This window comes from Indicator indicator, chromosome 4 (genome assembly GCF_027791375.1).
Source record: "Indicator indicator isolate 239-I01 chromosome 4, UM_Iind_1.1, whole genome shotgun sequence".
NCBI classification, from domain to species: domain Eukaryota; kingdom Metazoa; phylum Chordata; class Aves; order Piciformes; family Indicatoridae; genus Indicator; species Indicator indicator.
Window position 1 is genome coordinate 36,656,232 of NC_072013.1, and position 13,040 is coordinate 36,669,271.

Here is a 13,040-nt window from a genome sequence, read left to right on the forward strand (position 1 = left end):
CACTACGCTAAGGCTGCATAGTTAGCTCTTAGCTGTTCGAAGCACCACAGCCATAGCAGACCTTCAGTTTAATCCTCTGCTTTAGTGTGGCAGGCACTTCAGAGATGGGAGGCAAATAGCTGGAGGAATTCTGTGGAACTTCAGTATACTGAATAAGTTAATGGGTAAACTAAGCCTGTGCATTGTCATATTTCCTAGTCATTGACCTTTACATCCAATTTTGTCACTGCTGACCTTGCTGGTGAGGCAAACACAATCTGAGGAAGTGTCTGGGAACCGTAGGAGAGTCTGCAGCAGGCTGCTGACTCACTCAGATGCTTTGTGTATCAGTGGGCCAGCTCCAAGGCTTGCCTGGGCTCCAGCAGCACTGCTTGGTGCCGCATGGCATGCAGAGCCGTGCAGCACGGTGCACCTTCCTGTGACTCGCTGGGGTGTTTATAGCCTTGCAGCACAGCACACCTTTCCCTGGCAGCTGGGGTGTTTATAGTTCCAGTGGCACCTGACAGAGCATGAACTCTGCTGCTCTGTGACTCACGGCCAGTGCTGCTGCTGCTGCCTGCTGCACAGCACCTGGAAAGGCCTCTTCAGGGCAGCTCCACTGCAGTTACTGCTCTGCAGCATGGCTGGGAGATCACAGCATGTGGGTGTAAAATACTTGTGTATTAGGTCCTCTGAGAGACAATTTGGTTGCCACTGTGCATAAAGAAGTCTTCAACTCCAAATGAAGGAAGGTTTTTCTTTCTAGCAGTAAAGGCAAACATATGGAAAATGTACTTTTTTCAGCCATCAAAAGCAGCCTCCAGCAAATGCTGCTTTTGGCAGTGGTGAGGCATTACTACTTCTGCTCTCCCATCCGGAAAGTACAGTTATTGCTGGAGGAGATTGGACAAAGCAGCATGGCTGCACCATAGAGAACCAACTAAAATTGTTCTTACCAGGTGCGCGAATGCCTCACACTCAGGTGACTCTCACGCAGAGTGCATTGGGTGCCTTGTTTGTATGCCAGAGCTGTGTCGTGGCCATCTGTGCAGCGTTAGCAGCGAGACTGCTCCCTGGCAGGAAGCTGCGTGCTACAGAGCTGGGCTGAGCGCTCGGCCGCGGGCAGTGTCCTGGCGCTCGGAAGTACCTTGAGGCTGCAGCAGGTGGCGCTCTGGGCTGCGTGCCGCGGGAGGAAGAGGTCGGGCATGGCTCCGGGCGTGCTACTAGTGGTGACAGTGTCACTTGTCTGCCTGTCAGACACTGCCTCTCGTGTCTGGCACGGTTCCAGTTGTGCAGCTTCTAGCAGTCAGAGTCGCTTTCCTAGCTTTGCTAATTACATTGTCTATTAAAAGTCACTTAGATTTTGCTTTACTCTCCTCTGAGCCCCTGTAAAACTGGGGAATGAATGCAGCGCTGGGAGCAGTGGAGGTGATGTGGCAGCAGTGCTCTTTCTGCAGCATGGTTTCACTGGGCTTTGGCGTTCTGCAAATGCAGTGTTTGAGAAATGACTTTTAAAAAAGCCCTCCAATAAAATCTTTGCTCGTTGTCTTGTTTGTTACTGCTTCTGTGATGGAGAGTTTAGCTCTGAGTTAGGGAATTGCTTAGAGTAGTTACAAAGGGAACTTTAACATTTGTGTGTGTATGGTAGAATTCTTCCACTAGTGCAAAGTCAGTTACTCAAATGGCTTTGTAGAATGGTAGCTTTATTTTGACCTTCTTTTAAAAGGGGAGGAATACATTCATCCTATTCCTAGACCTGCCTCTTTAGATGCTGGCTTCTGAAATGTTAACATGTATGGGTTCCTCCACTACACTTTTACCTGATGTGTGCTGTGTGACTTCATGGTTTCAGCCTAAGTCTGAAACTAGGCACATAAAACAAGGCTGGACATGAAGACTTTAATGTATTTTAGAATCAATATAAACTCCAGACAGTCTGCTAAGCATTGTGCTTGAAGTAATGAAGCTAAGGGCTTCTGAATCCAAGTTCTTCTTTTATTTGGAAAAAAGTTGTCCCCAGCGAATTAATACAGCAGAGAATACATTGTGTGCATTGTCGAAATGCATTGTGAAGTGGCAGTCCAGCTGAAATGTATCTGCACTGTGGTCTGGGCTCCTGGATGCATTTCCTTTGGGTTTTAGTTTGACCTTAGTTCCCTTGTTCTTCATCTGAAACCATGGCTGACTCTCTCCACATTCTTCCATCCTTCAGTTTCCTGGAAACCATTGAGCTTATCTCTGGTTTGTGAATTGCATTGTTAACTGCTGCTTCAAAAAAACCAAAAAGTTCAGCCGGACCATGCGTGTTGCTGAGCATTAATGCAAAGAATCTGATACAGAGGGAATAATTCATGTACTTATTCTTCAGCTGAGGCTTCTGCTGGTTGGCCATTTGTGCTGCTGCAGGAGCTCCTTGGTGCTGTGTTGGCTTTCTGCATGGCAGGAGCTTTAAGAGCACTCTCAGGCACAGTAAGGCAGCTGCCCCTCTGCTGCCTGTGTCTGTCTGTATTTCCAGTGTGGACTCCTTCCTGCCAAAGTGAGGCACAGCTGCCTGCTTTGGGAGTTGAGTAAATATCTCAATTCAAAAATATGTCCAATGCATATTGGAGAGTTGTGTACACTCACATGGATCGACAGCATTGCCTCTTAGTATGTGAGACACTGCTACCCACTTTTCCACCCCCACTTTTAAAGCAGGAACTCAGTCTAGTTTGTCCTGTCTCAAACTGAAATTTACCACCAGATGTCCACATACCTCCAGCATTTATGTTTTCAACAAGTTTATGCAATTTGGTGGCCAAACACAACATGCAATTGTTAATTACTGAGGTCTTTCTGAATATCAGATAACCTGGGAATACACAAATCCTGTGATCTGAAGAGCTGAACTTTGCAGGAAGGTGGCACTTGGTGTGAGTGGTGCAGAAGAGGAGCTTACTCCAGATACTGATCTTCTTGATGTAGATGTGGGGAAAGAAACCTCAGGATAAAGTTTCATATTGTTTAGTGCTGGAGAAAGCCTTGCACACTATTTCATGGTTTATCCTGCATTGGGATGATGAGGAGACTTTGTTGTGTTTGATTTCGTTCCAGCTGTGTCCATGATGAGATCTGATCACCCTCTGCAGCTACCTGAAAAGGCAACAGAGAAAGGCTGCTGCTGGTCTCTTCTCGCAGGTCATTAGTGATGGGACAAGAGGGAATGGCCTCAAGCTGCAGCAGGGGAGGTTCAGGATGGACATTAGGAAGAATCTTTTCATTGCAAGAGTGGTCAGGTACTGGAACAGGCTGAGGTGGTGGAGTCCCCATCCCTGGAGGCATTTAAAGGCTGTTTAGGTGTGGAGCTTTGCAATGTGGTTTGGTGGTGAACTGAGCAGAGCAGGGTTCATGGCTGGACCTGACAATCTCAGGGGTTTTTTCCAACCTGAATCGTTCTGTGATTCTATGAAGCTGAATGAATTCAGTGCACCACATGCTCAGCCCATATTAGGCACCTTCCAGAAAAGGAGAATTTATTCCTGACTTCTACAACAATTCCTTTCTTCCCCTTTAAAGGGAAGGACAAGGTGAAGTTCTACCATAGATATAGCATTGGAGAAGGGAGTTATTTCTGGCATGCAAATTCCATTGAATTTATAGGTAAGATGGGTGTTACAATTAATATATCACAACAAACTGGTGGCATGTCATGACAAATCTGATAATCAGAGGTTTATGACAAAGCTTAGTTGAAAAGTCAAAGTATTCCTCACACCTTTCTAGCTTCTAGAAGCAGTTTGCTCAGGTGACAGCAGCTGCATTCCTAGTATGGAGTCAATAATTTTCTCTTCAGAAGCACTCCAATCCTGTTTGCAGAGCCAGACAAAGCTGGTCTGGGAGAAGCTGTCAGAGTTTTGTCTGATTGATCTAAGTAATCTAATTAGACTTTTAGCTACGCTGCACAGGGCAGGCCTGTGTCAAAAAAACACCTAGGAAGCTAGGGTGTCCTTTTCACTTAAAACACTTCTCATTTGAGTCTGAAGAGCTGGAGGCTTCAGCTGGAAAGCCAGGTAGATTCGTAACACTCTGCTCTGAGTACTACTACTGGTTGCCAGCTTGGCAGAGCTGGGCATCTTGTGGCCTATCTCATGCCTGGATCCCAGAGCATTCCTTTGTCTGGCTCTGCTGGACATGCTCTGAGAATGCCAGGACACCCAACGGCCCCAGGTACAAAGCCTCTGACCACTCATGATCAAGGTTGCTCCCATTTCCTTTCAGAAACATGACCTTGGAAGCATCTGTTTAGGAGTACTCCTCCATTTTTTTCAGCCTCAAGAGTTTCACCTCAGTAGCTCTGTTTCCATTTTCCTTCAGCCAGGAACTGACCTAAGCTCTACAGAATGTTTTTTCTAGGTTTGGGAGGAGGAAAGACATCACCTCTCCAGATGGTTAATTACACCCAATTCATCCCCCAGGCAGCATAAATGGGAAGGACAGTGTTTCTCTAGCCCAGTGATGGGCAGGATGCTCTCTGGAAGGAAGATGACACTCTGAGTGCTGCTTGTGCAGCCTTTGACTCTCTGATGCAGAATGCACAGAGAGATTCCTGTGTGAATACTGGCAGATGAGTTTCAGGGCGGTGGTGAAGCAGTTTCTACTCAGACCTGCCTCTATGATTGGTATCAGGATCTCCCCTCATAAAAAGGGGAGATAGTCTGAGACTTAGAAGCCACTTTCTGGGTGTGTACTTGTGTAACTCTGAAGGTCAGGTGTAATTGTCCTCACACCAGCTAACTGTGTACCTAAGAGGCATGGCCCCTCTTAGGGCTGACAGAAACTGGGCTGAAGGCTGGCTTTTTGCCTCTGTTGTCTGATTTAGTTTGGGTTTGGTTTCCCCTTCTCCAGTCTCCTCTTTCTTTTGGCACTGTTCTGCTTCCTGGGAAATGTCCACTGACCTGTCCTGCTTGCATGGTAGTGGGCAATGCTTTGCATGGTAGTGGGCAGTGTTTGCTTTTGGAGTCCTCATTATGGAGCTGTGCTCAGTGGTATGTCACCTTTACTGTCATCTCATCAGGTAGGAACTGAAAAAGAACATTGGAAGACTGACGGTACTGACAGGACTTTGTAAAAAAATGCTTTTTTCTGTAGCTTGATATGGCTTTTATTTCTTTTTCTACTGTGCCAATGATATTTAAGAGAGAATGGAATCACTGAATCCTGGAATGGCTCAGGTTAGAAGGGACCTCAGGGATCATCTGCTCCAACCTCCCAACCATGGGCAGGGACACCTCTCAACTAGACTGAGCTGCTCAAGGCCTCATCCAGCCTGGCCTTGAACACCCCCAAGCAGGAGGCTGCCACAGTTTTATTTGAATTCCTTCCACAAAAGAAGTCCTTCAGAAATACTTGCACTATATCTCCACAGGCTGCTTTTTGCCTTTCCCTCCTAACTCCCCCAGTCAGTTCCTTTTCCCAAATGCAAGCAGCACACCTCCATACCAGGAATCTCCCTTGCTGTGCCCTCTATGAGTCCATTTTCTTTAAGAGCACCTCTGCATTCTTCATGTGATCATTGTGGTGGGTTCTAGCCATGTTCATAGCTTGGCCCTCCAGTCTTCCTAGTGTCTGCTACAGCCTGATTGCCCTATGCTGTGAATTGAATACTAACACCACGTGTTGCTCAGAAGTATTTCACTCTACAGGTGACAAATGGCTTCGTTTTCTGGGATGTTCATGGACAAAATGATTAGAAGTGGTGAAGTGCTAATGCACACATCAACATGTGCCTGGAGCAGAGCCTTTTGCTTCCCAGCTGCTTTACTGTCTGTAAATCAAAGCTTTCCTTCAAAGAAACCTCAAGGAAAAGTGATGTTTCTCAGCAGGGGTCTTCATTCCACAGGAAACAAACATTTTGTGCCTGCCCCCTGCTATTGGCTGGAAGCTCCCTCTGTTCAGAGAGCAGTATGATGGACTTTCCCTTCATGTTGAAGCCACACAGATTTACTTTCTCAGTTTCTTCTTACTGAAGGAGCTCTTGCCAGTGCAGACTTCTGCAGTTAGTGCTCTTTCTGTTGACAAATTTCCCCAAGATTCTTGTGTTGGGAGAGAAAGGTTTGCATAAAGCTGCAGCACATTTAACAAGCTTTGGGATTTATCTTGTACTTCACAAGGATACCTGTGCAGCTGGGGAATAACCAGAGCTACATGCAACAGCTAGTGCTAAGTTTCCATTGCAGATGATGGGTTGGTGAAATAAAATGCAGTGTAAGCACTGACAGGTGACTGCTAGAACTTTTAAGGACAAAGCTAGAAAGCAGTAATGAGGAAAGTGACTTCCATAGGAGATTTTTGTGTAAAATAGCATCAGAAGAACAGTGACCTTTTTGGTCCTGCACACCAAGGAAGCGTTGTGGCCTATGTGTAAGAGCAGTTTCAAGTGCACTCTGACAATGGGTTCAGGATGCTTTCTTATACAGGCCTGACCTGAACTTGAGCTTACCAGAATAATTAACTTGAATGATGTGAATTCAAGAAATGGCAAAAGTAAGTCTTGCATAGGACGTGGAGATTGTGGACTGATTTGTGAAGAGAGGGCTTGGGGGTGCTGCTGGGTGAGAAGCTGGACATGAGCAGGCGGTGAGCTTGCAGCACAGAAGGCAAATGGTAGCCTGGGCTGCATCCAAAGCAGTGTGGCCAGAGATGGAGAGAGGGGATCCTGCCCCTCTGCTCTGCTCTGGGGAGACTTCACCTGGAGCCCTGCATCCAGCTCTGGAGCCCTCAGCACAGGAAGGACATGGACCTGATGGAGAGGGTCCAGAGTAGGCCACAAAGATCATGAGGGGGCTGGAGCCCCTCTGCTATGAGGACAGGCTGAGGGAGCTGGGGGTGTTCAGCCTGGAGAAGAGAAGGCTCCAGGCAGACCTAAGAGCAGCCTGCCAGTACCTGAAGGGGCTCCAAGAAGGCTGCAGAGGGACTGTTCCCAAAGGCCTGCAGGGACAGGACCAGGGGCAATGGTTTGAAATGAGAGCAGAGCAGATTGAGATTGGATGTGAGGAACAAGTTCTGCACCAGGAGGCTGCTGCAACCCTGCAACAGGTTGCCCATGGAGGCAGTTGAAGCCCCATCCTTGGAGATATTCAAGTTCAAGCTGGACAAGGCTGTGAGCAACCTGATCTTTTGGAGGATGTCCCTGCTGACTGCAGGGGAGTTGGACTGAATGACCTCTGGAGGTCCCTTCCAAATCATTCTATGATTAGAAATAATAATGATGGATGTATTAAACTTTATGAATGATCAAGATGGTGTGTAAACTGTAAACAGATCAGGAGTACAGCATGGAGAGAAATAGGTTGTGTGTGATGCACTTGTGCTGACAACCGTTATGCAAACAAACACCTTTCCAGTTGTAAATAGTAAGAAAACTGAGTTCTTGGTGTTTGAAATTCTGGGCTGGATAACTTTGGTTTGTTCTCTGTCTTGCTGCCAGCTGACTTCCTGTGGCTGCTTAGTTTCTGAAGGTGGAGAAGGTGAAGCTTTGCTTCTATGTGAATGGATACACCTCTCAGATAGGCTTTGACTGGAAGAGCAGGAGGCAGGATTTGTGCCTTGTCAAGTCATCTTTTAGTAGAAATTCTAATATAGAAATGGCCTTTTAATCTTTCACTTTCTTATCTGACAGCTTGGATTTTAAACCGTTGTAACAGAATGGTTCCAGCTGGTTTCTGAAGCCTTGGTACTGACCTTAGAAACTGCAGGTGCAACATGTTGAAGCTAAAAAAATGAAACATGGTATTGGGAACTGAACTGATAATAGCAGCAGGAAGGTCCACTGGAAACTGAGATTCCCTCTGTGAATGACTTGTTCTTATTCTCCTAAAAATGAGCAGAAGATCAGTTAAGATGGAATTTGTTCTGTTGGTACATGCTGGAGGAAGTGGGTCTGGTTGTTGTGGGGTTTTTATTACAGGTGTTGCTTAATAAGAGGATTCTCTTAGTAGGCAAAGTACTATTTGAGTCTTGCTTGGTTTAATACCAGGGGCTCACAAGAGCATTTAGCTACAGAGAGAAGTGAGTGAGAAAATCTTTTAATTAACCCTCATGATTATGCATGCTGCCCTCCTTATTAAGTAGATCTGGCAGAGAGAGGAGCCAGTTGCTCCCAGTCATCGCTGGTGCCTTTGTGCTTTGCATGCTCCAGCGTTCTGCAGGTCGGCTGGAGCTACCAGACCAGAAAATCCAGCCAGCCAGAGCTGTGGAGCTGGGGGAGCTGGAGGCCTTGTGAAGTGCTGGGAAGCTCTTTTGTTTTGTGCCTGTGTTACGTAATTGCTGTCACTGCAAGGCTGCTGCAGCGCCCTGCCAGCAATAACAGCCATGCCGTTGGGGAGCTCCCAGGGCAGAGAAAAGAAGTTTCTTAGTCAGCACTCCGGCAATGGCCCAGCACATGTCACCTGCATTATTCCGGGCCTCCAGTCCTGGCACATGCTCTCCTCTCCGGCCCTGCCGTGGTCATTACCATGTCAATGAAGTGCTGCAATAGGCTGGGGCAGCCTCCTCCCTGCTGCCGGCAAGCAGGCTGCCGGCCCCGCACAGGCAAACAGACACCGTTCAGGCTGGTTGTATTTAGAAGGCCACATTCTGGGGTGCTTGGGCCTTTATCTCTACTCCAGGCAATTTTATAAGTAAATTGAAGCTGTTTAGTTGCTGTGCAAACAGAAGGATTATTCTTTCTCCACAAGGTGCTCTCCATAATAGCATTCCAGGAATTAGCTTAATCCATCCAGGTTTGATTCATAGCTGCTAATTATATTGCAGCATACATTATAATGCTTCAAATTATGTGTGTCCTTACTTTAATGAGTTGTAACTAGTCCTTAAATTGGGAGCTGTGCACTTTTCTTTGAGATCTAACAGGCTTTTATGGGATTAAAGTGCTGTGGCAAGTCCAGGAAGGTGAGCTGCAATGAGTGGGTTTGCCTCCTTTTGCTTGCTGGGTTGTGTTATTTATTTATTTATTCAGATCTTGTTAATTATGATCACTTAGGAAGCCTTGGAAATTTTAAAATCAAGAGTCCAAGTGCAGATTCCTCAGCTGACAGTGATAAACCAGACATTTTCCTCCATGTGGTGAGGAGCTGCCTGTGTCAAGAGTGGGCAAAGTGAATGAGGCTGAAGCAAGGCACTGATGTGGTTTTGAATCAGAGAAATTGTGTTGGAAGCATAAAAGCCTCGAAAGAAAAATCCTTTGCTATGTCATCTTAGATTGTTGGTTTTGGTACTGAATTACAGAAGTCAAAGCATTTTAGAGAAGTGGCCATGTCATGAGTGGTGTCGTGGGCACAAAGCAGCATGGCCAGGGGCTGGCTGTGCTGGTGACAGAGTTGATGATGTGGCTGCAGTCTTGTGATTTGAATTCTTCTAAAGGTGGTGCTGTAGAAGGAACTGGAGCAGAAACTCCTGACATCAGTATGAGTCCATGGTTAATTGTCTTCTGATTTGTTACACTGTTTTCTGCCTGTATAAACTGACTCAGCAAAACTGCTGCTTCAGAGAGAACTTCCGATCTTTTAGAAAGCTGGGATGAAGGATTTGGATTCTTGTGCTCACTTTCCATCTCTGAGGGACAAGTTCCAAGCTCCTGTTTGAAGCTATTGCCATTATAGACGGTATCTTTGTTATATTCAAAGCAGAATCAGATGAGAGTTCCTCTTTTCTCCAGGTGTTTTGGAATGAACCCCATTTTTCCTGGTTTGGCCATTTCTGTCAAGCAGAGCATTTAGGTTTCCTCTAACATTCTTGACGTGGAGCTGGCAGCGTAAAAAGTAAGCCAGAACTGAAGTGAGAGGATTTTAATCTTTGAATATCAGAATTGTGTTCGACTGTAGTAGAAATGAACACCGATGCTAGAAGCAGTCCCAGCTCAGCTGATTCTATTACTCCTGTTCCAACTCCTCTTTGGTGTCAGGTACTTCTTTTTTTCTGCCAGTTGTGTGTTGGGGTTTGCTGTTGCTGTTTTTAACTTTCCTTCCTCGAATGATCCATATAGCTTAACACTTGGTATTATTTCTAGCTGCCAGTTTAGGTGGTTTCATGCAGCGCTTCAATCACCTTTAGAAACAAAGGTGCCACATACAAAATCAGCTTTTCTTTGAATAGCTGCATTCTGAAGCATGAAATATTTGAATTGTTAAATGTTGGGGTGGTTTATGTGAGCATATTGAGTACACTTTGATAGAGTTAAACTACAGGAGGCACCTCCAATCTACCAGACAGGTGGTACATGACATTAAAGGACTTTCTCTGTCCTGGAGGATCCTATCTTTTTCTCATTTTTGTAAGTCTTTGCTGGGTAGAGCAGAAACTTGGATAAACTCTTTAATTCTTTCCTGCATGTGCCTCTGCTCTGTGCATTGCTGTCAGTTCTGCTGTGCAATTGATGTCATTAGGCTTCTTTTGTATTTGCATCTTCTTGGAGATTATATCAGCTGAGACATGCTGTAACCTGTGAGTGACCACAGAGGTCTGCCTGGGCAGAGGCTGTTGAAAATTGGCTGCTGAAGTTACTACCTGGTTTTGCTGCTCAGACCTTAGTTTAGCAGCTGTGATTGGACTATCTGATTTGGTAAGACCTTCATGGAGGTATTTGCTCAGAAAGCATCTGGGAGCACAACTAAGAGTGGACAAAGACAATGAATGTGGGAAGGGAAGCCCTTGGTTAACCATTAGAGGTGTGTTAAAGTTTGATGCACTGCTGAGCTTGTTTCACAGGCAATACTATAACAAAACAACTGCAAGGTACTAATTATATTATACTACTTGACTTTTTATCTGGAGTTTTGCCAGGTAGAAAATTATTAGGCTAAATCTCACTTGTACTTTCACAGTTGACCTCCCTGTAATCCCGTGGAGGAGCTAAAAACCAAACCCACACCCAAAAAACCATGGGAGATAGCATTCGACAGGCAAAAAAATGTGTTTGAGTGTTGGCTCCCTTCCTGCTGCATGTGGGAAAGCTGCATTCCACCACCCTCCTTCCTCTGGAGGGTTGTCAGTTCCCTGCTTTCACTTGTCTCTCCTCACCCAAAACAGCTGTCAGTGCAGGTGAACCCTTGTTCCACGTGGCACTGTGGCACTGAGGATTTGGTGCAGGTACCCAGGACACTGCTAGATCTGTTTACAGTAACTCCAGGGTCTGGATCACTGGAAAGTCCTCTTGACAGCTTTGGCTGTTGCTGTGCCCTCCCTGCTGCCTCTCAGATTGTTTGTACTCTCTTTGGTACTATTTGTAATGCTTCCCGTTGCTTCCTGCCATGTGCCAGGTGATGTGCAAAGGCACTGCTTGAGCTTTAGTTTAAATTAAGAAGTGCTGATAGATGCTTTTGGTACAAGATACCAGAGTGACCTGCAGATACACAGTGAACCTGCTTGTGTTTTAATGACAGCTAGAGACCAGTTATGTGTTAATCTATCTGTGTACATCTTTAGACCTCACCAGGCCATTTTTCACTGCAAAAAACAAAACTATTGACTCAGAACAGTCTACACTCCCCTTCTACATGGAGTCAAATGTGCTGCAGACAAAAGGAAACAAACTATACAAAGTAAACCTGGGAGTGACTTTGAGCTCTTGAATACAGTAGAGCTGCTCATGTCTTTAGCAGCAGGTTAAAGAGGAGAGCAGGGCAGCAGGGTGACAGGTAAGGCTGGAAAATACCCATTCTTGTGGGCTTTATCCTATAGCAAGCTGCACTTGGAATGCAGAGGTTTTAGCTATGGCTCTGGATGGACTGACTAAACATTGTCTGATGGACAGCATTTCAAGTGCAGTCTAATTAATCATTAACACAGCTGCGTAGGATGAATGCCCCCTGTGATGAGCTGGAGTCATTTACACAAGAGCCTGTTGTCAGCCACAGCTGACGTTTGGAGGTAGTTTCTGCTCTGAAGCAAAACATGAAATCCTTGGTTGCTTGTTATTGCAAGGGGAAAAAAGAAAGGGGAAAAAAGAAAGAGAAAAAACTTCTTAAAATGGCTGTTAAGTCTGACTCTGGAGTTTGCTTTGACTCCTTGCACAGCCATCCAGTGTGCAATGTCTCAAAGCAGCTAACAGGCACATTTCAGCTTGGTGAACTGCAGTTACACTGGCACCAAAAAATGAAGTCTGCAAATAATTAAACAGCAATTAAAACAAGAACAAACTGGATTGCTTTAGTACCAAGAACAGACTTTTGAAAGGTGCTGTTCTCTCAGCCCTTTGAGTTTCTGTTATTAGGAGAGGGTAAGTCTGCTCCAAGTTCTTTGTACTGTCAGATCCTTCCAGGATGCCTGTAGCAGAAAGCAAAGTGGCTTGGGCCTGTTGCTCTACTCCAGAGGTTTTATCTGTAGCTGCAGAGAGCTGGCCAGATAAATTGAGAGAAGGAGATTCCTTCCATCAGGTAATTTTAAAGTCCATTAATTTTTGCCATAATTAATGAAGACTTTTTGTCCTGAATAATCTAATATTCTCTATTAAAGCACTACACCTGTTTCAGGTGCTTCAATCATTACAAGAATAGTTTAATGCTGTAGCAAATCTGGATGTCAGATGAACAAGTGCACAGTGCCAGCAAGGGGCATTTGTTCAGTTTAAGGTAGCTGTAGCCCTGTGCTGTCTGGCAGTGCTTGTGGTGCTTGTGCATCAGGTTGCCTGAAAGGTGTCACAACCCCACTCATGCAGTTTCATAGTTTGTAGAGGAAGTATTTCAGGGGCCTGCTAAAGTCTAAGTCAGTTGCAGATTCCAAGCCATAAGCCATGCTCATGACTGTCACTGTTCAGAAGTCTGCTAGCCTGCTTTGTACCATCTTGCCTCCTGAAGGACTGGAAAGCAGAGAGCTGCCTTCTCCACTGGAGCAGAATGCTGTTGTTATTCTGTATTTTGAACACAGGATGAGTATTATTGCCTGGATAAAATAACAACTCTTTCATTCTCAGGCCCATATAGTTTCAAGGAATGCCATTTATGTAGTCATTTCCTTCAGCATTTATTGCCTGCCTAAATCTTGAAGGAATCAAATGAAATACATTACCTGTGGCACAGACTTTCAGG

The 13,040-nt window shown here is 45.5% G+C and overlaps 1 protein-coding gene across 1 annotated transcript in view; it reads left to right on the forward strand.

Moving 5' to 3' along the window:
* Positions 1–13,040, forward strand: part of FSIP1 (fibrous sheath interacting protein 1) — a 60,565-nt gene that overhangs the window by 23,517 nt on the left and 24,008 nt on the right. The window contains 1 exon segment of the mRNA XM_054400695.1: positions 9,868–9,877. Coding sequence (XP_054256670.1) covers positions 9,868–9,877 — 10 coding nt within the window.